The 24,832-nt window shown below is 40.3% G+C and overlaps 1 protein-coding gene across 17 annotated transcripts in view; it reads left to right on the plus strand.

Moving 5' to 3' along the window:
- Window positions 1-21,329, plus strand: part of TENM2 (teneurin transmembrane protein 2) — a 686,412-nt gene extending 665,083 nt beyond the window's left edge. For 14 of the 17 annotated variants that reach the window (XM_068158288.1, XM_068158315.1, XM_068158323.1 and 11 more), the window contains 6 exons: window positions 5,731-5,906; window positions 7,461-7,696; window positions 12,187-12,483; window positions 13,365-14,979; window positions 18,557-18,687; window positions 19,204-21,329. In XM_068158288.1, the coding sequence (XP_068014389.1) occupies window positions 5,731-5,906; window positions 7,461-7,696; window positions 12,187-12,483; window positions 13,365-14,979; window positions 18,557-18,687; window positions 19,204-19,965 (3,217 nt within the window). In that variant the 3' untranslated portion in view covers window positions 19,966-21,329. The remainder of the gene's footprint in view (window positions 1-5,730; window positions 5,907-7,460; window positions 7,697-12,186; window positions 12,484-13,364; window positions 14,980-18,556; window positions 18,688-19,203) is intronic. The other 3 variants (XM_068158425.1, XM_068158415.1, XM_068158434.1) reach the window with 2 other exon arrangements.
- The last annotated feature ends 3,503 nt before the right edge of the window (window positions 21,330-24,832 follow it).

A 24,832-nucleotide genomic window follows, 5' to 3' on the forward strand; every position in this document is an offset into this window, starting at 1 on the left:
TAAAATGGAAGCTAAACAATAGATTGAAAAATATATTTTGGTTTGAATAATTAATGATTGCTAAATACCATTTCTAAAATGAGTGGGTAGAAAGAATGGGTAAAGCTTTCTGTTTAATTTTAAATGGTAGCCTTATTAAGGTTATGACAAACAATGACACATACCTCTTTTAGCTGCTGAATGCGTTCAGCTTGGCCATCATTTCTTTTCTCTTTAGAGATAGCATAAGCAATGCGGGAATAAAAAGGGCTGTGCTCAGTCTGCTCAAAATGTTACTTAAATCAGCATCGCACATCAGTGTTTTGTCCACTGTGTGCTTTGTTTCCGTAAAAAAGGAAAGCAGTGCCCTCTCGTGGTCGCTTTCGGATGTGGCCCTGGAAATTCAACGGCTGCGCTTTTTCATCTAGGTTATGGGTAGCGATGTGGAGAGTTGTGAGTTTTTTTTGCCTCCCTCCTATTTTGCCAAGATTATTTCTTTAGCACACATTAGTTACAAAATTAATCCAATTATGTGAATGCGTGAAGGTATTACCTGCTGATTACACGATCAAATAAAAGCTTACTGTACTAGATGCTAGTAAAATCTCACATTATTGCTGATGAGAGGTGCATGCCCTTCTAGGTAGGCTTTTTGTTGTTTTCTCCACAATAGCTAGCTCAAGATTCAGATAAGAATTCATATAAAATAGCTATTTCTCAAAACACTAGTAACTAATTGTAGAAAATTAAATGGCAAAGTAATTTTAAACTCTACATGAGTAATCTAATTGCTCATTACTCAATTGAGTAATTTCAGTAATTTAAAACTTTACATACTAATTACAAAATACCAGAAAAATAAATGCATCTCCTTTAGGTTTATCCTAAGCAGCTGACTTGCAGTAACTCCTTAATATGCCTTGTCATCTCATGCACCCCCCACAGTTCAGAGATTTATTAATAAGATTATAAGGATACTTTAAATCAAACGTACAAACCTAAGCAGTCACAGGCCATAAGTCACTCAACACTGGTTTTTGGTTCCTATTCATTCTTTGAAGCAGCTCTAAGTGGCGTAGTATTCATCGTTACGCAGTTTATTTTGGTAGCTATAGTTAATATCAACTGAAGATTAAATGAATACCTAGCCCCCCCAAAATGGTACATTTCTGTGCCATTACATTCATACAGAGATAATCAATACCCCAAACTGTTAATATGGCAGCAGAACTGGAAAAGAACAAGTATCTTTGAAGTAGTAAAATACTACATGAACTAGAGTTCTTAGGAAAAATGTATTGTAGTGCATTTTTATCAACCAGGTGTTGAAGTGCCATGCTAGCTTACTGGCTCTATTCCTTTCTTTTGTCTGAAACTGTGCCTTGGAATTGCTCATGCAATTAACTTGGTGCAGTACACCCAGGCACACATGTGTATGCAGAGAAATGCATGCACAAACTCTTCTTCTGTGTGGGTGTGGATATACACTCCATAGGTATATTCATTATATAATGTTTGTATACACACAGTTTATTTGCAGCAGGAACAGGCTTAAGTAATGTGACAACTACCAGCAGGCTCACATAGGGCAATTTAAGCTTGGTTTTGGGCATGAAGCACAGATCTTTGAAGTGGTCCTCAGTGGTATTCCACTTGGTCTTGGGAGCATCCTAAGAGAATGCTGCAGTTTTCTTCTTGAATTTGCATGGTCTTGGGAGCATCCTAAGAGAATGCTGCAGTTTTCTTCTTGAATTTGCATGGTTTTTATAAGGCAGAGAAAATAGGGATATGTGTAAATGTCTGCACTGTGCCCTGCTCTGTGGTTAGCCAAAAGCTGCTGTTGCCTCTTCCTGCAGTACTGTACATGACACACATCTCAAACCTCAAAGGTGACTGGGATGCAAACAATAAAAGCTGCATCATAGAATCATAGAGTTGTCAGGGTTGGAAGAGACCTCAAGAATCATCTAGTTCCAACCACTCTGCCACAGGCAGGGACACCTCACACTGGATCAGGTTGCTCAGAGCCACATCCAGCCTGGCCTTAAAAACTTCCAGGGATGGGGCTTCTATCACCTCCCTGGGCAACCTGTTCCAGTGCCTCACCACCCTCACCTGCTTTGGTGGTACTTTCTCAAGTGATACAAGCAGATGAAGAGGTGCCATAATACTGGTTATGGGAGTGCAGCCTTGTAGAAGCCCTCTAAAGGCCTGCACAGGTCAGACATTTGTGGCTATCTGGGATGATGACAGATAAGTGCTCAGCTGTGTCTTATGGTTGAGCTACTGTAGCTGCATTTGGTGGCCCAGCACATGCAAGCTGGCTATGGTGGGATCAGTGTCACTGGGCTGTCAGGCCCCATCTCCAGGCTGCAGGCAGAACCAGCCCACAGCTTTTGTCTGCTGGTGGCTGGCATTACCCAGAGGTGTCCTGGCAATCACAGCCTTGGAAACCATTACCTGCTTGGGAGACTTGGTCCCAATTAGCAATATGTTAGTGAGTGGGTGGGCACAATGTTACACTGTTGTTTTTTTTAAGGTACTAGGATTAAGAAAGGATCTCTCCCCTTCTAATTTTATGAGCAGAAAAGCCTGTGACAGAGGCTTAACTCTAACTTGAAGTCAGTAACCAAAGCTCAGAAATTGCAGTGTATCCAAAACCCACCTCAGCTGAAGATCGGAAGATTGGCTTATCAGATCTGACCCCTCTAGCCTGATGCTGTGTCACAGACTGTGGCATGTAGTGGCTGCTTCTGAAGGACATCAGGTTGTCCCTGGTCAATCAATTTATTTGCCATGGCAATTTTTATTTTTTTTTACTTCATTAGACCTGAGTTCATGTCACGAAGACAAAAGGTATAACTATTTAATTCCTACATAGCTTTATTCCCTTTATTCAGATCAGTGTCTAGGTGGTGTGTTCTTCTAAGCAATTGCTCTCACATAATGCTTACATTTTTTCGAAGTAAATCCCTTCAATAATGTGTCACTTCTAAATTTTCTAGTGCATAAAAGTTTTTATCAATTTTACATTTTTTTTTTTGCTGTCAAGGTACTGTTTAAAATAGGATAATATTGATGCAACAGGTAAAGTAGAAATGGCAGGTTTATGCATTTGTATTGCAGTGTGTATAGCCAGCTTTTTATATGCCTAGCTAAATTATCTGCAAATCTTCAAGAGTGTACTTTTGTACATGTCACTTTAAGTGTGTCTTTCCTTTGCTTATAAACCCTTTTAATTCCCTGCCATTGCTGATTTCAGAAATCGTTCCCAGCACTGGGATGTAGGCTCCTTGGAGGAGGGCAAAACACCAATTTCTAGAAATATCATTAGAATATTTTCTTTTTTTCTGTTACAGTCCCTATGTCCTCATCCATATTTACTTTTTAAACTGCCCTTGCACTGTGAACAGAGATTTTCAGTGAGTAGCCCACAGCAATCCCTGGGAATTTTTTCTGCATTAATTAAAACCCCAGCAATGTGGATGAAGAGTGTAAATTCATGTCTCATTTGCATTGCCTAAAATATATTTGCTGATGGGGCATTTCTCCACCCATTTCTCTTGTATGTTCACCAGGCCCTGCATAGTCATGCTAAAGCCACTCATGGACTTTGCTAGTTTCTCCTGAATAACATTGTCTCTTCTGTGATATTTGACAGCTACATATTCTCTTAATCACTCTGCTAATGGCAAAATGTACCAAAGTAGTCCACATATAGACATTGGTGACCTTGAGATTTTTGAAACTGTCCATTTTTTGGACTTTTATTTTTTCTTTGCTAGATGGATGCTTGACCTGATCAAATACTTCCCTCACCTCTGCTTTACAAGTGCTTTGCAGTATTTTTTTGTGAAGACTTTTACATAGACTTAACCAATCCCTTTTCATAGATTATCTCAACACGTTTTCTTTTATCCAGTATCCTGTCAATATGGTTAATACATGTATGAATTATATATATCTATGTGTGTGTGTGTGACTTCTATTAGGAAAAATCATGCTCCTGAATCTTCATTTGATCATGACTTGCTTAAAAGAACAGATATTATTATTGACTCCTTTTAATAATACATTTTACACTCCTTACACTCTATTATTGCTTCCATCATGCTTTGTGTTAATGGTTTGCTCTTTGCCTAATATTCTGTTGGGCCTGGTACGACTTGGTGCTCCACAGGTGATTTTTTTTTTTCTTTCTCTTTTTCTTTTTTTTTTTTCCTTCCTCTTAAATATTCAGTTGAATAGGTGCAACAATTTGCAACGGATTTCAAAGTTATATTTCACATTTGTATTCACTGAGGAGACAATCTGTGTATTAATTTGGGAGATGTGCTGTACAGTTCAAGTGACCTGCTTTAAGGTTTCTAAATGATTTAATTGTAAAAAGTCATGTTGAAAGCATTGATTATTTTTTTTTTTTCATCTTTACAGCTAACCACAACATACAAAGAACTCGGCTAGCTCTGTGATACTAAATGTGCTCCTCTTCTCTTCTGTTACTCTCAGGCAGTGCAATGGATTTACCAGTTCTCTTCCAGGCTTCCCACTCCCTGGATTTCTTCATTCGAAGGATGACCAGTTGGTTTCAATCTCTACCTAAACTTTTTCCTTTATCTACACAGGACATTTTTTCTTGCCTTTCCGCTGTTTAGAAGTATGTGCACTTTGGTAGCGGCTGGGTGAGAGACTCTTGCACAAGCAGAGAATTGCAGCAAGCAGAGTGTCAGACTGGAATACTGATTTTGTTTCAGGTCCACATTTCTTGCCCTTAAGATCCAAGAGATTGCTTCTTTAGCATACATACGTAGCATACTAAAGGAAAGGGAGGAACAGTATCATTTGATTTCAGGCAGCTTTTTTCTTTCCCTTCTCTTCCCCCCCTTTATACCTCTAAATAAATTTAACTCAATAAAGTCATGGAGAGCCCTTTTTCTTCTTTTCTTTTTTTTTTGTGTTTGTTTGTTAGATTGGTTTTGGTTGGTTGGGTTTTTTTGGTTTGGCTTGGTTTTGGTTTGGTTTTTGGGGGTTTTTCTGGGGATTTTTGTGTGTGTGTGTGTGTTTTTGTGGTGGTTTTATTTGTTTGTTTGTTCTGTGTGGGTTTTTTTTTTCCTTTTTTTGCATCTTCTAAGGTATATTCTGAGTGCTGACTGCTGCCCTTTGTGCAACTCCAACCTATCCTGTGATTTGACCTCTCATCATTCATCTTTATGAGCCAAAAGACTGACCCCAAAATACAGTTCAATACGACAGATAAGATCTAAATGAAACAATTATGTTCTCAAGCTGATGTCTTTTTTAATCTCTTATGGCAAGTTTGCTCCTTGATATGTCACTTAAGACCATACTTAATAGTTTCCACTAAGTAATCTCTTGCAAGTGTGCCATGTATGCAATTGTGTAAGTCCACCTCCTTAGAGTGAAAGGCAACTACTGAAATACAGATTAATTTAGAAATTGTAATTGTTTGAGCCAAATATCAGTCTGTAGAAGTGTAATAATTCAATTAATTTCATAATTTAAAATATGCTGGCCTAGATTTACACTCATGTAGTTGAGAGCAGTATCTCTAAAAATTATTATTTCATCATTAGAGACTCTTTCAAGAAGAGAGAAATAGGTATGGCCAGGATGTTCTTGATAAGCTGTTTCACTTGGGGTTTCTTTGCACAAATGCGGTGCATTATTAATACATTGGGTATTGAACATATATCCTCATGCTTTTTTTGCTCTCACTAACTTTTCCATTAGCTATGATCATGAAGGGCGTCTGACCAATGTAACACGTCCCACTGGAGTGGTAACTAGCCTTCATCGAGAGATGGAAAAGTCTATTACCATCGACATTGAGAATTCTAATCGGGATGACGATGTCACAGTCATCACAAATCTCTCCTCTGTGGAGGCTTCCTATACAGTTGTTCAAGGTACCAAAGCACACTTCTCAGCACATCTCCTAACCACACACACAACTTGAGAAATCAATTTATGAAAGATTTGTGTCATTAGTACACTCATGAGCAGGGGGAAAATTTGTAAGTTTTGCAAGACTCCCATAAAGCCCTAAAATGACAGGTCTTCAGGACAGGTAAGAGTCATGCTTTGTGTCAAATACGTCATTATCTGCTGGTCTAAGTTAGTCCTGCTGCTGCCTCTTGAATCAGTTTTGCTTTACCCACTGGCATAGTTTCTGTACTTCACTGCAAAATTGGTTCTGACTTCAGTGCTGCAGAGATGCAGTCTGAGTGCTGCAGAGATGCAGTCTGACTGCTGCATGTTGGCTGCTTGGGTAGAGATCCTTCTAGAGAGAGGCTCAGCAGCCCTTCTACCTTTAGAAAGGAAATCTTCCAAATTTGTGCACTAGCACTAAATAAAACATAGAACAATCAGGGCAGTGGATGATCCTGCACCATAGCTGGCACTTCCAAGAACAGTGTTACAGTCCAAGAATTGCAGGAGTGATCAGCAACAAAGTGGTTAAATGTTTATATAGAGCTTTCCAGCACCACCCAGGCATTGTGTCTGATGAAATGGAAACGGTTATCAAAGACAGACTGAAAGAAATTTGGTGAGTGATGGGTTTTTTTAGCTAAGATACAGTGTCACTGGAATAAGAATATCATCATCGACCAATAGTCTCCTCCTGACATAAATGTCAGCATTTATAGACTATTGTACCATGACATGTCTGTTTATAAAGGCTTTATTTCTCTTATACCAGATGATTAATTAGGTAGATGCTGTCCTGTCAGACAAATATTGATGCTTTGGTGACAGTTGCACATTGTAGCTCTCCATCTTGGCAGAGAATGGGCTTGGTTGTGTCAAGCAGCTGGTGAACTACATAGCCATAAACTGCTTGGGATTACTTTGGTAACTCTTCTCTGACAGCCAAGAGGTTGGGTGTGCACATCAGGCCAGTGGACTTCTGGTGGGGTGGCAGGAAGGCAGGCAGCTGTGGATGCCAGCCTGTGTTGCTGGTTTTTTTTTAAAGCCAAACAGCAATTCTGTACAAAGCCTCTGCATGGACATAGTTTTTAAACAGAGGAAAATAACAAGAAGAGGTGCTTACTTCTTCCCAGCCCCTAGAGTCCAGCAGTGTTTGCTTTTGTTTTTTTTTATCCTGAAGTTGAGTGCTTTGTTGTTCACCCAGCAATTCTGTTTTCAGGAGTTCTTATTCATTTTAGAAAGAAATTATGTGGTTGAACACATATCACTGTGCATTTTGATTCACAATTAAGGCTGAGGGGGAAACACAACAAAATAAACACAGTATCTCTATGCAGGCTCACTGTTACACTACTATTCTTTACGTGACTCAGTAACATCTGTAATTTCCACCATAGTACCACATAAGAGGTAATTGCAGGGTGACTTCATTTAACATCAACAGGAGTGCAATAAAAACCCAATCAAATTAAGCTATATGTTTTCTTTATGACAGGAGCAGCTAAGTTATTTTCTTTTCATTATTGCTGTAGATCAAGTGAGGAACAGCTACCAGCTCTGTAATAATGGTACTCTGAGAGTGATGTATGCCAATGGCATGAGCATTAGCTTTCACAGCGAACCTCATGTCCTGGCTGGGACTGTGACTCCCACCATAGGACGATGTAATATTTCTCTACCAATGGAAAATGGTTTAAACTCAATTGAATGGCGTCTGAGGAAGGAACAGATTAAAGGCAAAGTGACTGTGTTTGGAAGAAAGCTCAGGGTAAGTAGACTCTGATCTTTTCTTCTGTGGACAGAAAATTAATTTTCCATTTTAAATGGCATACATTTCCTACTTTGGGTTGTTAAAAATGTACAACTCTGGGATTGTCTTTGATATGGCAGTCTTTCCTTTGTTTGAGAGGTCAGTTAAGTGCATGGGATCAACTGCTGCAATCAGCTATAGAAGCTTCATTATTAAAACTTTTCTAAAAGAGGCTGGTAAAAATACCCAGAATATTGTTGCATGTCACTCTGCTTCTGAAGGTGAGGGGGAAAAATATATCTGACCACTCACTATTTGTAAAAATGCTATGGCACGCTTCCCACAGCTAGTCCCAGGGAGCAAACACAATTACAGCTTGCACAGTTACATTCTGCTTCTGTAAAATCCCCCTACAGATTCACTGAGATGGGCATATTGTGTTTATTCCCTTTCCCAAATGGCACCATTGGAAAATAATTGCCATAATTACAAAGTCATAAGCATAGGATAAGAAAGACACTCAGGTCATGTAATCCATCCCCTGCCAAATTAAAGATCTGCTGCAACCAGATTAATCCCATTCTGCTTAGTTGGCCTGGTTTTCACCCCTTAAGTATCTAAAGTTTCACTGATGCTTCAGTGTGCACGGGTTGGGAAGGGCTTTGAGATACTGAGCAGAAAGCAAAGGTAGCACTGAGCCAGACCTAGGTCTTTAAATGATTATTTCAGCAACACTGGACATAAGATACAGTTCTCTGTGTTAAAGATTATATGTTAAATGCAATATATGTAAACAATTATGTAGTAATGTACAAAAAAAAAGCAAGACTCAAGATGTTAAATGCTGGCATTTCCCTATTGCTTAACATCTAATTCACAATGCTGAATTAACAAGCCTTTCATTTTTCTCACAAATGCTTAGGATGCACCTACTGGGAAGAGGGGGAAGGTTGGACAAGAAATGGAATGAGATTAGCAGCTAATCCTTAATGACTAAATTTCATGGGTGTATAATTGATTTTTGATGTGTTGACCTGCAGAATGTGATTAGAAGTAGAAAATAGATCAGCACTGTGTTTTGACTGGATGTTCAAAATAAAAATAAATAGGGTCCTGAAATGAAATTGCTGAAATCCTAACTCTCAATACTATAAATTTAATAGAGGTACTTGTGGTAATTAGCTGAAGTTAAACACGTCTTAGAACTGAAGCCTTGCCTGAGATGGGTTTTCTTGCATCATGTTTATGCAAATCAAAACACTGCTTTATCTAGCAACACCTCAACATTTAATTGTCTGGTGCTAGTTCCTGTAACAATAATCACATATCCATTTAGCTCTTTTAAATGAAAATCACTAAGAGATTATAACAGGTTGAGTGGACTGGAAATGAAATTTGAAAATGAGGGAGAAAACAGAGAATTTATTTGCATCTCATTTATTCTAATTCATCTTTATAAATTGTTTAGTGAATGAAATAGAGCAAGAGTGTTGGAACATTGTGGGGAGCAGGTGGCAGGCAGGGTGGGTGTGGCAGCTGGGACAGCTGGGGTACAAAGCAGTACAGACAGGGTACACTGGTGCAGAAGTATCCAGAGCGTGTGCAGCCATCTCCTAAATCCCCAGTTCAGAGTCAAGTATTACTGAAAGGGCTTGATAGTACAGGGGACTCATCTCTTAGAAGTACTTACTGGAGCCCAGGCCCTTTTCTTCAGGACTAAAAGCATACTTGTAAGAAAGATGGGGAGAGATATTTCAGTAGAGTGTGTAGTGATAGGACAAGGGGTGATAGTTTTAAACTAAAATAGGGAGATTTAGACTAGGTAGAAGGAAGACATTTTTTACAGTGAGGGTGGTGACACACTGGCACAGGTTGCCCAGGGAAGTAGGTGGCCCATCCCTGGAAATTTCCAGGTCAGGTTGTTTGAGGCTCTGAGCAACCTGCTGTAGTTGCAGCTGTCCCTGCTCACTGCAGGGTGGTCAAACTAGATGACTTTTAAAGGCCCCTTCCAGCATGAACCATAGGTAGTGCTGCTACCCATGGCCCCCACCTCTGCTTATTCGTGATGTAGGCACATCACAGCAGTACCTGCTGATCTCTGCACACGTACCTGGGCAGACTTCATCAATCTGAGAAAGGAAGACCTGCACTTCACCTTTGTATTGTCCCTCACTTACTGTCTGTTGCTATTTTATGCACCACACATTCAGCGTCTTGTGGTGGTTTCAGGTAAAGTCTTGATAGCATTCTCTTCTGAAGAGTTTTTGTTGCAGTGCGACATCACATAAGTTGCAAGACCTTTACTCAAGGCACAAAGGGCTTGTTCCAAGGGCCACGTGTTCAGCAGCAGCCAAGGAAGAAACAGATGCACATGTAGGTAGCAGAACAAAGACAGACCTTTTTAGGTAGTCTTCAGTCATAATACTTGTAATAGTGTTCATAGTATTCCCAGGAAGAGTGGGAGTTACTCATCTGCTTGGATTTCTCCATCATTAACGTGACACTACAATTACACTGTCGGGTTTTGCTTATTTTACAAATTAAAATTAAGTTATTGATTTATCTAAGCAGATGCTTCTTTATCTCTAGGTGAGGTGTTTGTGTGCCTGTGCAGCTCTTGTCTCAGTAGGCATGAGAAGAACCCTAGTACTTTAGTTTTCTATGGCAAGAAGACTGATGAAACCTTTACCATGTTTTTGAGAAAAGGGAGGATACCTGGACCTCCAGTATGTAGATTGCAGTCGCAGCTGCTGTAATGGAGGCTAAAATTCAGTTTGTAATCTTTCTGAAGTTTGTTTTTTTTCTTTCTAGAATATCTGTGTGTCCTTAAGAAATTAAGATCTTTCAGCTGTACAGCTACCCTTTAAATGTTTTTGAGAAATGAAAGATCTCTTCTGCTTCCCTCAAGAGCTCTGTCAAGGAAAGGGTTCTGATACCTTTCTGTTACCAGGACTGATTCTACTAGAGTAGGACCTAGAGTAACCAGTTGAGAAAATACTGCTGTGAAGTTTGGCTTCCCTGGCTTTGTTTCCTTTACAACAGGGGACAGAATATTACTTATTTTGCCAATGTGTACTCAAAAACAAACAAATAAACTGTCTTTTCTTTGAATCATAGGAGATGGTGTTGCTGGGTTGACCTTTGGGAAAACTACAGAAAAGAGCTTTTTCTAATAATTGCTCACTGAGGAAATGCAAACAGTTAAAGAGCTAAATTTTACTAACGGGGGAAAAAATAAGATAATGAGAGATAATTTGAAATAATCATTTTTTTTGCAAACACAAAATCATATTAATTGAAAATTTGCTTTCTCTATCACTGAATTCCTAGAGAGTTGGTTGGGATGGGAATTTGGTCTACCCCTGCCAGTGAAAATATCTCAGAATAACTTTTATGTCCTGAAAAAAGGCTGAGGGTTAATTTACATGTTGTTTGATGTGCAGTTTAATTTTGAAACAGAGAAAACATTTCTTAATCAAAGTGACTGTAAAATATAAGCTGGAGACCAAGTTTCCAGAAACTGATGAATACTTTTTAAGTAGTCATTGCTCTCAAATTATATCTAATTTAAAGACTTCTACTTTATTAATGATACATCTACAATTAAATTACTTAAGAAGCTTAACAGATTACAGCGTTAGCCTGAATTCTGTGGCTTAGCCTCCAGTGAATATATTTATGTATCTCTCATTATAGCACTCTCACTAGAAGCCTCTCCATTTAGCATTCTTAATGCTCCTTTGGTTTTGTTTTGCTCTTTTATAAAAAAGAAAATAAAAATCTAGGACTGAAACACTTCCTGCTGTACTTGCATTTGAAAATTAAAACTGAAAAATTGGGGGGGGGGAGAAGAAAAAGAAAAAAAACCTAATTATTTAACACTTTTGTTTCTCAAAACAAAAAGTCCAACTTTCCCAGCCTGTATGATCAGGATTTTCAGTCACAAGAAATAAAACCTATCTCAAGTGATCAGATTGCCAAGGCATCTATTGAATATGTGTAAAGTACATTAAGAAAACATTACATGAATTCATTCATAAGCAAAGTGTTGCAGCTACAGAACCTAAGTGGCTAAATCTCAATGAAGGCACAACATTTTAGTATCTTCTGTTGTTCTTGGAGTCACTGTAGGGAAAAAGGCTAAGAACTGCTGATGGCAGCAGTGGAAAAAATCCTTCTATGCCAAATAATTAATTTCTTTGTTAATAATTCATTTCTCTGCTAAGTGCCAATGCTTTGCACAGGTGTACAGTATGTCTGTCTGTTCTGACACAAGGAAAGGCTTTCTCTGTTAGATGCTCCCTTGCTGCAGGGAGATGGGATATAGCCCAATAAAACACTCCAGGTTACATATTTTAATATACAGAGAAGCAGAAAGCAAAAGCCAGTTAATAGGAAGATGTCCTGTGGGGAGATTGAGTTCTCTTTTGTGCATGCTCTTTTCACACTGAAAATCCACAGAGGCAGTAGCCACTGCTCACTGAGTGCAGCCTTCTTTCATTCCATAGGTGCATGGAAGAAATTTACTGTCCATTGATTACGACCGGAACATACGCACGGAAAAAATCTATGATGATCACCGGAAATTTACGCTGAGGATAATTTACGACCAGCTAGGACGGCCTTTCCTTTGGCTGCCTAGCAGTGGCCTGGCTGCTGTCAACGTCTCTTATTTCTTCAACGGGCGCCTGGCTGGGCTGCAGCGTGGTGCCATGAGCGAAAGGACAGATATCGATAAGCAGGGCAGGATCATATCACGCATGTTTGCAGATGGCAAAGTCTGGAGCTACACCTATCTAGAAAAAGTAGGTGGTGTTCAGACAATAGCTACAAAGAGGCAAAGTACTGTTTGGCTTAATTTTCAGCTCTGTACATGACAGACATACACAACTATCTAAAATGTGACATATTCCAGCTGTTAAGAATCCCTCTGTCCTTGGTATCAGACTTCCTTATTTTTCAATTAGTCAACTAAATTTGACTAATTTCTAATGGGAAATACTTCATTCATGTTTGTGTCTTTGAGTATTTTCCTGAAAGTGGTTATGCTGCCATATAATGGCATAAACTAACACAATGAATTGTGCTTAATTAAGACCAAAAATGCATGAGTAAACCTGACAGAAGGTTCATGTAGAAACAGGTAATTCATCTCTAATTATTATTAAATGAAAGTATTGTAATGCATTTTCATTTAGCCTAATTAAGACACCTTAATCATGACATTGTCTTTAATAATTTAAAACTGCATATTGTTTTCCCTTTCCCTTCTTTGAATCTGTTGTTTTAAGCAAACCAGAGCTGATGTTCTCTGCTTAGTTGCTTGCATGTTTCACAGTAACAGCTGTGAATCACAACTGCTAGCAGAAAGATAAATCATGTCATTTATCTAACTCTGCATCTCTCAGGGAAAAAAAAAAAATCCTACTAAAGGGAGGGTAGATAACAGGTTCTGAACTTTCACTGTCTCTGGAGTGACAGCATATTGATTTCTAAGAAGCAGATCCCAACATCTGGTAACCTGACAATATTTCTGAGCAGTTTTGTGTCCCCAACTCACGTATTTAATTCTCTTTTTATTCAGTTAGAATTAGAGCCTCTTCAGTAAACTTTTCTGTTCTTTCATGCCCTCTGAGAGCTCACGTGCTGAAAACTAGTAACTGTGTATTAAATGTCTTCCCTCTAGTCAATGGTGCTGCTGCTTCAGAGTCAACGCCAGTACATCTTTGAGTATGATTCTTCAGACCGCCTTCACGCTGTCACCATGCCTAGCGTTGCTCGGCACAGCATGTCAACTCACACCTCTGTTGGCTACATCAGGAACATTTATAACCCTCCTGAAAGCAATGCCTCCATCATTTTTGATTACAGTGATGATGGGAGGATTTTGAAAACACTGTTTTTAGGTACTGGTCGGCAAGTCTTCTACAAGTATGGAAAACTATCTAAATTGTCTGAAATAGTTTATGACAGCACTGCTGTTACTTTTGGATATGATGAAACTGCTGGTGTTCTAAAAATGGTGAACTTGCAAAGTGGAGGGTTTTCTTGTACAATTCGCTACCGTAAAATTGGTCCTCTCGTGGACAAACAAATCTACAGGTTCTCTGAAGAAGGTATGGTCAATGCAAGGTTTGACTATACCTATCATGATAACAGCTTTCGAATCGCAAGCATCAAACCCATAATAAGTGAGACACCTCTGCCAGTTGATCTTTACCGTTATGATGAGATTTCTGGCAAAGTAGAGCATTTTGGCAAATTTGGAGTTATTTATTATGATATAAATCAAATTATTACTACAGCAGTTATGACACTGAGCAAACACTTTGATACCCATGGACGCATTAAGGAGGTTCAGTACGAAATGTTCAGATCCTTGATGTACTGGATGACTGTACAATATGACAGCATGGGAAGGGTCACTAAAAGAGAACTGAAACTTGGTCCCTATGCCAACACAACCAAGTACACCTATGACTACGATGGAGATGGGCAGCTGCAAAGTGTAGCAGTAAATGATAGGCCAACCTGGCGTTACAGTTATGATCTGAATGGAAACCTTCATCTCCTGAATCCTGGAAACAGTGTCCGGCTGATGCCTCTGCGCTATGACCTGAGAGACAGGATTACGCGCCTAGGTGACGTACCCTACAAAATTGATGATGATGGATTCCTGTGTCAGAGAGGCTCAGATGTGTTTGAGTACAACTCCAAAGGACTCTTAACAAGAGCTTACAACAAAGCAAATGGGTGGAGTGTTCAATACCGTTATGATGGACTCGGACGAAGGGCTTCCTGTAAGACTAACCTGGGGCATCATTTACAATACTTTTACGCTGATCTTCACAATCCAACAAGGGTAACTCATGTCTACAATCATTCCAATTCAGAAATTACCTCTTTGTACTACGATCTGCAAGGCCACCTCTTTGCAATGGAGAGTAGCAGCGGAGAAGAGTATTATGTGGCCTCGGATAACACCGGCACTCCATTAGCTGTCTTTAGCATTAATGGCCTCATGATCAAACAGCTTCAGTACACAGCATATGGGGAGATTTATTACGACTCTAACCCTGATTTCCAGCTGGTTATTGGTTTCCACGGAGGGCTGTATGATCCTTTAACCAAACTCGTCCATTTCACCCAAAGGGACTATGATGTCCTAGCTGGACGCTGGACATCTCCTGATTACACCATGTGGAAAAACATTGGCAAAGAACCTGCTCCTTTCAATCTCTACATGTTCAAGAGTAACAACCCTCTCAGCAATGAACTGGATCTAAAGAATTATGTAACAGGTGAGACTTTGTTACGTGTCTTAAAAGTAGCACTACAGTTTTGGAAGCTGATTTGGGAGAGAAATCAGACTTCCTTCCTTACCTACCTGTCTGCTGAGCCTCCCATAAAGGTTGGGCCTTTTTCCTTTTTGAGCTATGAACAGGCCTGGCCAGCCCTGCATCTTTTATACTGCTCCTTCCTGAATGAAGGGCACCAAATGAGAAGACACAATAAGTCATGGGGAAAAAAAAAGTAAAAAATGCCCAACTATTTCTTTTCAGCACTGCCATAGTGCTGCTATGCTAATGGAACTCATGCAGTACAAATATCTGTTCACTCCAACTCTGTGTAAAGAAAAGTGAAGTCACCTACAAGAATCACTGGCAGGTTAGTTGCAAAATCAGGAATCAGAACTGCTCATCATCCTTTCCCTTCACGGCTACTTTAATAATGAACTGCTGACTGAACCCACAGGCACACTATGAATTAGCACAAAGAATGGATCTAATTTTCCCATTTAACTTTTAACATGCAAATAATCTTTAGTCTTTATAACAAAAGTCTTAATTTTTTAAAAATTATTTCCTTTTTAAAGACTATGGAATGTTAGAGCTGAGAAAGAAAACCAATAATGAGGTTTTGATCACATAGGTTGGAACTGGGTAAATCTTAGTAACCTTCATAATTAGTAATAACTTTTCTCTGAGATCACACAGTGCTTGAACTAGCTGCTGGCAAGTTCTAAAAAGAAAAGTAATTAATGTCTTCAGGAAAAGCTTTTTTTTTTTTTTCCCCCAGAATTGAATATGCAGTGTACAATCATTAGAGCAGGGATATGATTTTTTAAAAGGAACTGTCTTAATTTTAGGATTCCTTTGAATATCAAGAAAAGGGTGTGTTTCTTCCAAGGAAAATCATGGCCAGCTTCATAAGAAAATAGGGACCTAACTGTATGTAGAACACACCATAGATTTTACTGTAGCTACTTTGCAACTGGAAGATTGTATATGATTTATATATGATAGTGTGAAAATACTGAAATTACCTTGGGTTAAAATTCTGTTGCCCTAATGTAGTGGTTTGAGCCTTAGCTGAGAGTTAAAAGCTCAAATGGGAAAAGGCTGAGAATCTCTTCCCCACTCCCCCCCACCTCCTCCCTCCAAACAGGGAGAGGAGGAAAAAAAAAGGGGTAAGGAGCAAATCCACTAAGCAACAATCTGGAGTCAGCTTGGAAGTAGAGAGGCAAATAATTTTTTTTTTCTTCAAATTATATACATATAACAATAACAGGGAAAAACAAGGTTCACAAGGGCAAGGAACAAGAATGGATGGGAGTGGGACAGAAGAAAAAAAAAATAATACAAAACCAGTCTTTCTCTGAGGAGGTGCAGAGGCAGCAGGGAAAAGGATCAGGTCCGGCCACGTGGCTGAGGAGCAGGAGGGCAGCTGCAGTAGCTCTCATCCAGCAGAGGCAGGAGCCAAAAAGGAGCTCCAACTGCTATGATGTCCTGCTTTTTACACCCTAGCTGGGCAGGGAGGGGGAAGTGGAACAGACTCAGCTTTCCCAGGGGGGAAACGCCCTGCAGGGAGTGTAAAGTACCCACAAGCCCTCCACCCTGCTTTCTTCTTTTGTTTTCAGAAAGAGGCGTTAACCCACCACACCTAAATTAAAAAAAAAAAATCCTATTTTTATCCACTACTGTTTGATTTAGATTTTCAGTGTCATCTTAGGATATTTTGCTATGTTCTGAAATTGCGTTAATTTACTTATCCATTGGCTGAAATCTAGGGAGATATATTGCATTTTATTGTCACACACACATTCTAGTCTATAAAAATATTTCATTGGTGATGAAAATAGTTGTTGGTGTATGGACTAAACAGGCTGCCTCGCAGAAGAAGTGATTATGGTGGCACCTTACATGTCACAGTTTAAAACAAACCCAAAATACATTTCCCCAGACCATTCTTACTGTTAACCCCTGGGTTTTGCTGAAAGAGGATTTCTGTAGCAAGTGCAGTGCTGCAAAGCAAAATATTAATTTCTTGTATATAGGTCCTCCTCTTTTGTGTATTTTTGTTTGTTGGTTGGTTTGGGGGTTTTGTTGTTGTTTTAGTGTGGTTTTTTTTATTGGTGGGGTTTTTTTATTTGTTTATTTACGTGGTTGGTTTGGGGGTATTTTGTGGAATTAGGGCAGCTGCACCTAGTTGTTCAGGGGATTCCTTATACCATACAATAAAATGAAGCCTTAAAAATGAGCAGTAACCCTGTTCTGCCCAAAGCTAGAGGAAAATATGGTAGGCACTGTGTGGTGGGAGGTACATTCACATACTCTCATAGAAGCAGAGCATTTTACTACTTATTTTGTGTCAGTACAGCTAAGAAAAGATGATTTGTGCAGCCAGATGTCTTTTGGATGTAACATTACCTGTGCTAAAAATTTTGGTCAAAGAGGCTTTGCAAGAGCAAGCAGGTGCCATGCCGTGGCTGAGCACACCCCAGAGGCCTGTACGCACAGACATGTGCTCTGCATGTGAGTGGGCAGCAAGCAGAGACCACTGGGCACCTATCTGTTGCAGACATCATGCTTGGAGCAGTCTACATTCAGCCAGTACCCCTTGCACCGAGAGTGCCTTGCCACAGTCATGCCTCTTCACACATGGAGTTTGGCCTTGTATAAAAGAGCAGTAGTAGCAGCATCAGAAGCCACGCTAGGCCAGTGATGATAGTAGGCCATTGGGAAAGACAGGAGAGAGATTTTTAAACAAAAATTACCATGAGTGTGGGTCCAAATCAAATGAGAAGTGCCCATGCTACCACACTGCTGCTTATCTCCATGACAGCCAGAAAAGAGAAGCAGCAGGAAACAGAAATGTAAAACAGATTCGTGGAGATTTTTTTTTTTGTTGAAAACATTATTTTGATAACTAAAATACACAATTAGCTCTTAATACCTGCTGAGTGAGAATTACTGTTATTAATTTAGTTACTAGGTTTTTTCACCTATATATGAAGATAAGGTTTGACTGGCTGAGCCCAGGGCTGGAAATTCCCGAGACTCATCCCCAAGCTGAGCTGTAACCTTCCCATGCAGCTTCAGAAAAGTACTGTACTGGGCCTGTAGGGATGAGGTGGATGTTCATAGTGCCTAAATTTAGACATCTGAATTACAAGTCTAGCTTCTCACTGTGCTTAACAGAGCCTCCCGAGACCTGACAACAGCTAATAGAAGTAGGGCATAGAAGAGGAGCCATGTGTCCCCCCAAAGGAGTTTGCAGATGTTTTAAGGAGTGCTAGCCTACTAGACCAGCATTTTACAGTACATGTCATAGGTTACAGCAGCCAGTAAAATGTTGGGGTAATCCTTGTGGTGTAATGGAAAAAGAATGGCAGAGGTAGTATATCTGTGATGAACTATTTAGGGTACATTTAAAGCACTACTTCCTGCACCCATTCGTGGTGAGTTGCTACAATTCTGCAAAGTGCCATAGAAATTATAAGTTCCATTGCTACTTGAATTTAAGGAGATCAAAGGGTGGAGTTCCTAAATTCTTGTATTTATTGCATATATTTATTTCTTGTTTGTCTGCTTACAGATGTCAAAAGCTGGCTGGTGATGTTTGGATTTCAGCTTAGCAACATTATTCCTGGTTTCCCTAGAGCAAAAATGTACTTTGTGTCACCACCATACGAGTTGTCTGAGAGTCAAGCATGTGAAAATGGGCAGGTAGGCAGAAATATTAAATGATTTTTCTCAACAAGTTTGTCTCTCTCTATGAACAGAACCTGCTGGCTTTTCTGTAGTTCCAGAAGGCGGCCAAGTATTTATTTCAGTGTAAAATGAAGCGAGTATAGCTAGATTTTATACTAATGAACATATGTCTTTCTTGCCAGCCTTCGTTGTTATCATAATTACAATGTCATTAGTTTGTCTTTTATTGAGTTCTTCCTTGGTTTACAAGTTGTAACTCGATTAACTTGATTAGCAATGACAAAGGGAGACTTTGTCAGGGTAATTTATCATCTGTTGTACCTTGGGTAAAACCATCCTAATAACATATGTATCGCAATAAACTTAGGTCTTTACCTGCAGCAGTGCTAAGAAATGCTCCTCTCACCCTCTAACAGGATTTCTCATCATGTTTTGACTGACACTTTTCATAGATAATGTTGGTCTCTGAAATGAGTATTTGCAGATCTATATCATCTTTGGTGTTTTCTTGTTTTGTTTTACTTTCCCCAGCTAATTACAGGAGTTCAGCAGACGACTGAAAGACACAACCAAGCTTTCATGGCTCTGGAGGGACAGGTGATATCTAAAAGATTACATGCGAGTATTAGAGAAAAAGCAGGTCACTGGTTTGCAACAACCACTCCTATCATTGGGAAAGGAATCATGTTTGCTGTGAAGGAAGGCCGTGTAACCACTGGCATTTCCAGCATAGCCACAGACGATAGCAGAAAGATTGCCTCTGTCCTTAACAGTGCTCACTACCTGGAAAAAATGCACTACAGCATCGAGGGGAAGGATACCCACTACTTTGTCAAGATAGGCTCGGCTGACAGTGACCTTGTCACCCTCGCCATGACCAGTGGGCGGAAGGTCCTGGACAGCGGAGTCAACGTCACTGTCTCGCAGCCCACTCTCCTGGTCAACGGGAGGACTCGAAGGTTTACGAATATTGAATTTCAGCATTCCACCCTGCTGATCAACATCCGCTACGGACTGACCCCCGAGACGCTGGACGAGGAGAAGGCGAGAGTGTTAGACCAGGCTCGGCAGCGAGCCCTGGGATCAGCCTGGGCCAAAGAGCAGCAGAAGGCACGGGATGGCCGGGAAGGCAGCCGTGTATGGACAGACGGAGAGAAGCAGCAGCTTCTGAACACAGGAAGGGTTCAAGGTTATGAGGGATATTATGTCCTGCCTGTGGAGCAGTACCCAGAGCTAGCAGACAGTAGCAGCAACATCCAGTTTTTAAGACAGAATGAAATGGGAAAGAGGTAACAAATTAACCTGCTGTCATCCTTCGCTGGATGAATCAGTGGTCATAACTGTTATCTCCTCTCCTAAGGAGATGAAGACCTAAATGGGGGCACTAGGCTGAGCTACTCTGGGATAGTAAGTGGCAAAAAAGCTCATATTTTTTGAGTTAGATGCTACTGTTCAAGTGATTAAAAACCACATCCTGAAGTGGACTAAAGCCAGACTGAAAACTCTAACCATACAAATTAAAAAGTACCCCTGAAATATTACCCACTTGTTCTGGGTCTAAAGAAAAACAAAAAGGAGGCCTCGTATTGTATTACCTCACTCCATTCACACGTGAGCAAACTAAGAAATCCAAGTGGGCCACTTTCACTAACCAGCTGATGAAACACAGATGATTCAGACTGCTTGTTTGATAAATATCCAAGAGGTTTTCATTTAAAGCAAAATACAGGTGCATTTAAAACATGACTTTGGGGTGATTTGTGTGCAGCAACTGGAGGACAATGAGAATGCAAGTGAGAGCGCACTGGAAATAGTAAAGAAAAAAATATATTTAAAAGTAACAAAACCACACTTGCACTCTGACCCTCCACTTGTCTGGCCTGAGGCTTAACTTATTCAAAGAGGGCAGAGTGTAAAGTTACATTCAAAATGGTGGCTATAAATCACTACAAATAAATCTCATACTCTGTTTGTCTTTGAAGATTTCCATTGTGGACAGTATAACACAGTTACAGGGTGTAGTCTGTTTAGATTCAGTAGTTTGTTGGTATCAGTTCCAGTAGAGCTGTGGGCATTGTGTTACACTATTGCAAATGGGCACCACGTCAGATCACCCTGTACATACATCAGCCAGAAGGCACAATCACTGTTTCAGATTTAAAAATTATTAGTGTGTTTGTTTGGTCGAGAAACTGAGACAATCACATTACAGTCACCACAAAAGGAAAAAAAAAAAAATAAGAAAAAAAAAAGAAAAAAAAAAAAGTCTAATAAGAACTTTGGTACAAGAACTTTTTTGTAATATACATGTATGAATTGTTCATTGAGTTTTTATATTAATTTTAATTTGCTGCTAAGCAAAGACTAGAGACAGGCAAAGATAATTTATGGCAAAGTGTTTAAATTGTTTATACATAAATAAAGTCTCTAAAACTCCTGTGAATGACTTGTCTTCCATTGTGAACTCTTTTAACAATGCAAAACTGTTAGTGTCTCACTGTCATAGCAGCTTATACAGCGTTTGTTGCTGCAGTACCATGGATTATACAGAAGGCTGGTCCTTTGATCTCTAAGTGAGCAAAGTCCTACATATACATCACCCAAAACTCTGTTTAGAACACAGCAGAAAGCTGATAAATGCTTTAGAAATTCCCTCCCTGCACCTCATGAGTAGCAACCCTCAAACTGATATGTTTTAACCTTGGAATTAGTTTACCTTGGAATTAGTTTAGTTGCACTAAAGTAACATCCAAACAGTTGGAAAACGCAGTAACATGATATTAACGGGCACATGGAAGGTTGTGCTGTGAGCTAGGAAGTCTCCATGAGATCTGTCTTCTTTGGGAGATTGCTGATTTCTACCACATTTAAAAGTTGGAGGTAAGATCAAAGAGCCTCTCTTAAGCAAACACTCTTGATGATGTTAAAAGGGAACCATCCATCAACCAGAGTCCTGCTGCTTTTATCTCATTTAAGTATGTAGCTAGGGAGCTCCACTTAATTTTGAGAACAGTTTTGCTTTTGGGGTTACAAATGAGGGTTTTAATGATTCATGATATCGACAGAGATGCTTGAGTTGATTATGGGCATTAATTCACTCTGAGACATTTTTAAAGCAGAACAGTTCAGTGCCTGTGTTGTGTAACACCTCTAGCACTCAGAAAGTGCACCAAATTTTTGCTGTGCAAATGGTCCTGTTCTGACCAGAGGCTTAGAACTTTGTTTGCCCTATGCAGCACACACACTGGAACCCCAAGCCCTGTTTCTTATCCTGGGTACATTTTGGGATGAAGTCCTCTATGGCCATCACTGCAGATGTTTTTCTGTGCTGCTGGACTTGAAGTGTTGTTTGTTATCAGACTCTTCTATACAAGCAAAACCTCTTAAAGAAGTATTGTTACTTTTTTTTTAATAGAGGTATAAAACATGAAATCATAAGCAGAGATATTTTTCATTAGCACGGCTTCTCCGGGTTGCCATCACACTGTACTGGAAAGCTTCTTAGGTAATTTTTTGGAATGGATTTTTTTCATGCAGTTGAAAGTGTTGAAAGTGTTGTACAGACCCTGATGTCCTTTATTCTGTTATCATTCTCGTAAAGCTGAAACTCTTTAGAATCAGTGATTCTGCTGCTTGAAAAGGAAGCTTAGTTAAATGAGAAGTGAAGCTCCCTTTTTAATATAAATTACTATGGGAGGAGGTTTTGCAAGGGATGAACTCTGTACCTGGCTTCTTCCCAGATAACGTATGCATCTTCGGGATGTTCTTAAATGCACCTTTTGAAAGTGGTCCAGCTAAACACTCAGAAGACCATTTATCTAAGGCCAGCTATGGTTCCCCAAGTCTGTGTGCAACTCTATCCCAGGGAATGCCCCAGCCATACACACAAGCTCTTAGACTCAACCAGATATTGTGCTGGACCTGACCAAGGTCATTCCCAGCCTCAGCTCTGCTGTGCTACTTTGTGTATCCATACAGATTCCATGCTCGTAGCCCTGTCCCTTTGGCACAGAAACCACAGCACCCCCAGTTAGCTAAAAAGCTCTTGGAAGACTTACTGTGTTTTGCAATTATGACCAAGGGCTAGATCCTCTTGTGCCTGGAAAAAACAGCTACCTGTTAGATGCTATACTAAAGAGTTTTTCACTTAACAAGTGATTGCTTTAACTGGACTGATGTGGCCATGGCTAACCACTTAATGACTCTTCTGTAGTCCCATCTGAGTTTCCCCTGTTTCTTGAGGTATCTTTTGTCTCATTTTTCCTTTCTGCAGCCCTCCCTTTTCTCACTCAAACTGCTATCTCCTGTTCCTCTCAAAGCTCTTGTTTTTCCTTGCGCCTCTTTGCTACACTTTTCCATATGGACTAGGTGATTCACCTAAAGAAATGTCAAGGAGACATGAACTGGGATCCTTCTTATGAGAGAGTAGTTAGGGGCTTGAATAGTGGTACTGTGTATGTGTCCCCAACAGCACTGTGACCAGGACAGGCTGAGTGCAGGCATGTAAGGACCTGGCCTGAGAAGCACTTCTCATTGTGGGAAGGTGCATGAGGAGCCTGGGTCAGTCCACGAGCTTCAAATGTAGGTTTGCCTTTCTAACTCAAGCACAAGCTGTGGTGTCTGCAAAGCAAATGCAAATCCAAAACCAAGCTTCTGTTTGAAGCCCTCTACATTGCCCTCTACAACTACCTGAAAGGTGGTTGTTGCTGGGAAGGGGTTGGTCTCTTCTCCCAGGCACCCAGCACCAGAACAAGGGGACACAGTCTCAAGCTGCGCCAGGGGAGGTTTAGACTCGAGGTGAGGAGGAAGTTCTTCACCGAGCGAGTCATTTGTCATTGGAATGGGTTGCCCAGGGAGGTGGTTGAGTCACCATCCCTGGAGGTGTTCAAGAGAAGAGTGGACGTGGCACTTGGTGCCATGGTCTAGTCATGGGGTCTGTGCTGATAGGTTGGACTTGATGATCCTCAAGGTCCTTTCCAACCTTGGTTATACTGTGATACTGTGAAGCTAAAACCAGATGGAGGATCAGCATTAGAGTACTTTTCTTTTTTTCCTATTGGATAGCTTTAACTAAAGGAATTTGATAATTATAACTCTCTACTTCACCTTGAAAATACTGGTTTGCTTCCTGACTTACTCCAAAGCTTAGGTAGGACTTGGCTATCAGCATAGGTATATGTCTTAGCACACCTCACCACTGGTGTTTTGCCTCATGAGGTTGCACGCCATGGCATTTTGGCCACGTGATGGCTCTTGCCTCTTCACAGTGCCCTGTCCATGCCGGTCCCCCACCAATGCTGTGTTGGCCTTCCTTAGTGGCCTTATGTGTCCCAAACAAAGGCACCAACAAAAGCTTCTCCTGAAGCTGAGCCAGGCCAAAGGCTCCACAATACCCTCATGGGAACAAATGTGGGCAACACAACATTAAGGAGGTGGTTTTGTGGTGGTGGTGGTTATTGTTTTTTTCAATTTGCTACATGGAGTTCAAGGGCTGACACAAGCAGGGACACTGGGCTCTGAGAATGCTCAAAGCCAGTCTGAAACCTGCATAGGAGCCTGGCTCTGGTAGTGTTAGTTTTCATCTCACATCCTTTGGGTAATGCAGTCTCAAAGTCATTTCCTGCCAGAAATTAATGTACCAATAGCATTCTGCTTCTGTAATATTACCCTGTAAGCGCCTGACCTTCATGTAGCCCAGGCTCATTGTTGCTGCAAGAGCAGAAGAGCTAGATGCCCCTCATCTGCCCCAGACATGACTGTAGCACCTCCTACCAAGGTTCTCGCATGTTTGTTGGTCAGCAGTTTCCTCAGCAAACATGTATCAGCCTTTCCTGAGTATCCAAGAACATCAGAACAGTGTGCATTAACTGCTTTGTGCTGTGACTTCTGTTAGGAGTACCCTTTTGCCAATAGTCTTGCAAACATTTCTAAAGCACCCAGTGATGGTCGAACATGGGAATGTGTTCACCCTTCAGCTTTGAGCTTATAGTCCCAGGAAAATCAAAAGATAAAGCTTCTGTCACCCTATCTTAGTGTCCTCTGTTCATCTGGTGATCTTGCATGAGAATAATATGTTAATAGTGCCATTTCACTGTGCATCTGTTCAAAGGTAAGAACAAACTAAAGCAGGGTGCCTACACTATCTGAATGTTAAGCAAAA

Source organism: Melanerpes formicivorus, unplaced genomic scaffold (assembly GCF_026170545.1).
Source record: "Melanerpes formicivorus ecotype bairdi unplaced genomic scaffold, bMelFor1.0.p_v2 SCAF_2, whole genome shotgun sequence".
Classification (NCBI taxonomy): Eukaryota; Metazoa; Chordata; class Aves; order Piciformes; family Picidae; genus Melanerpes; species Melanerpes formicivorus.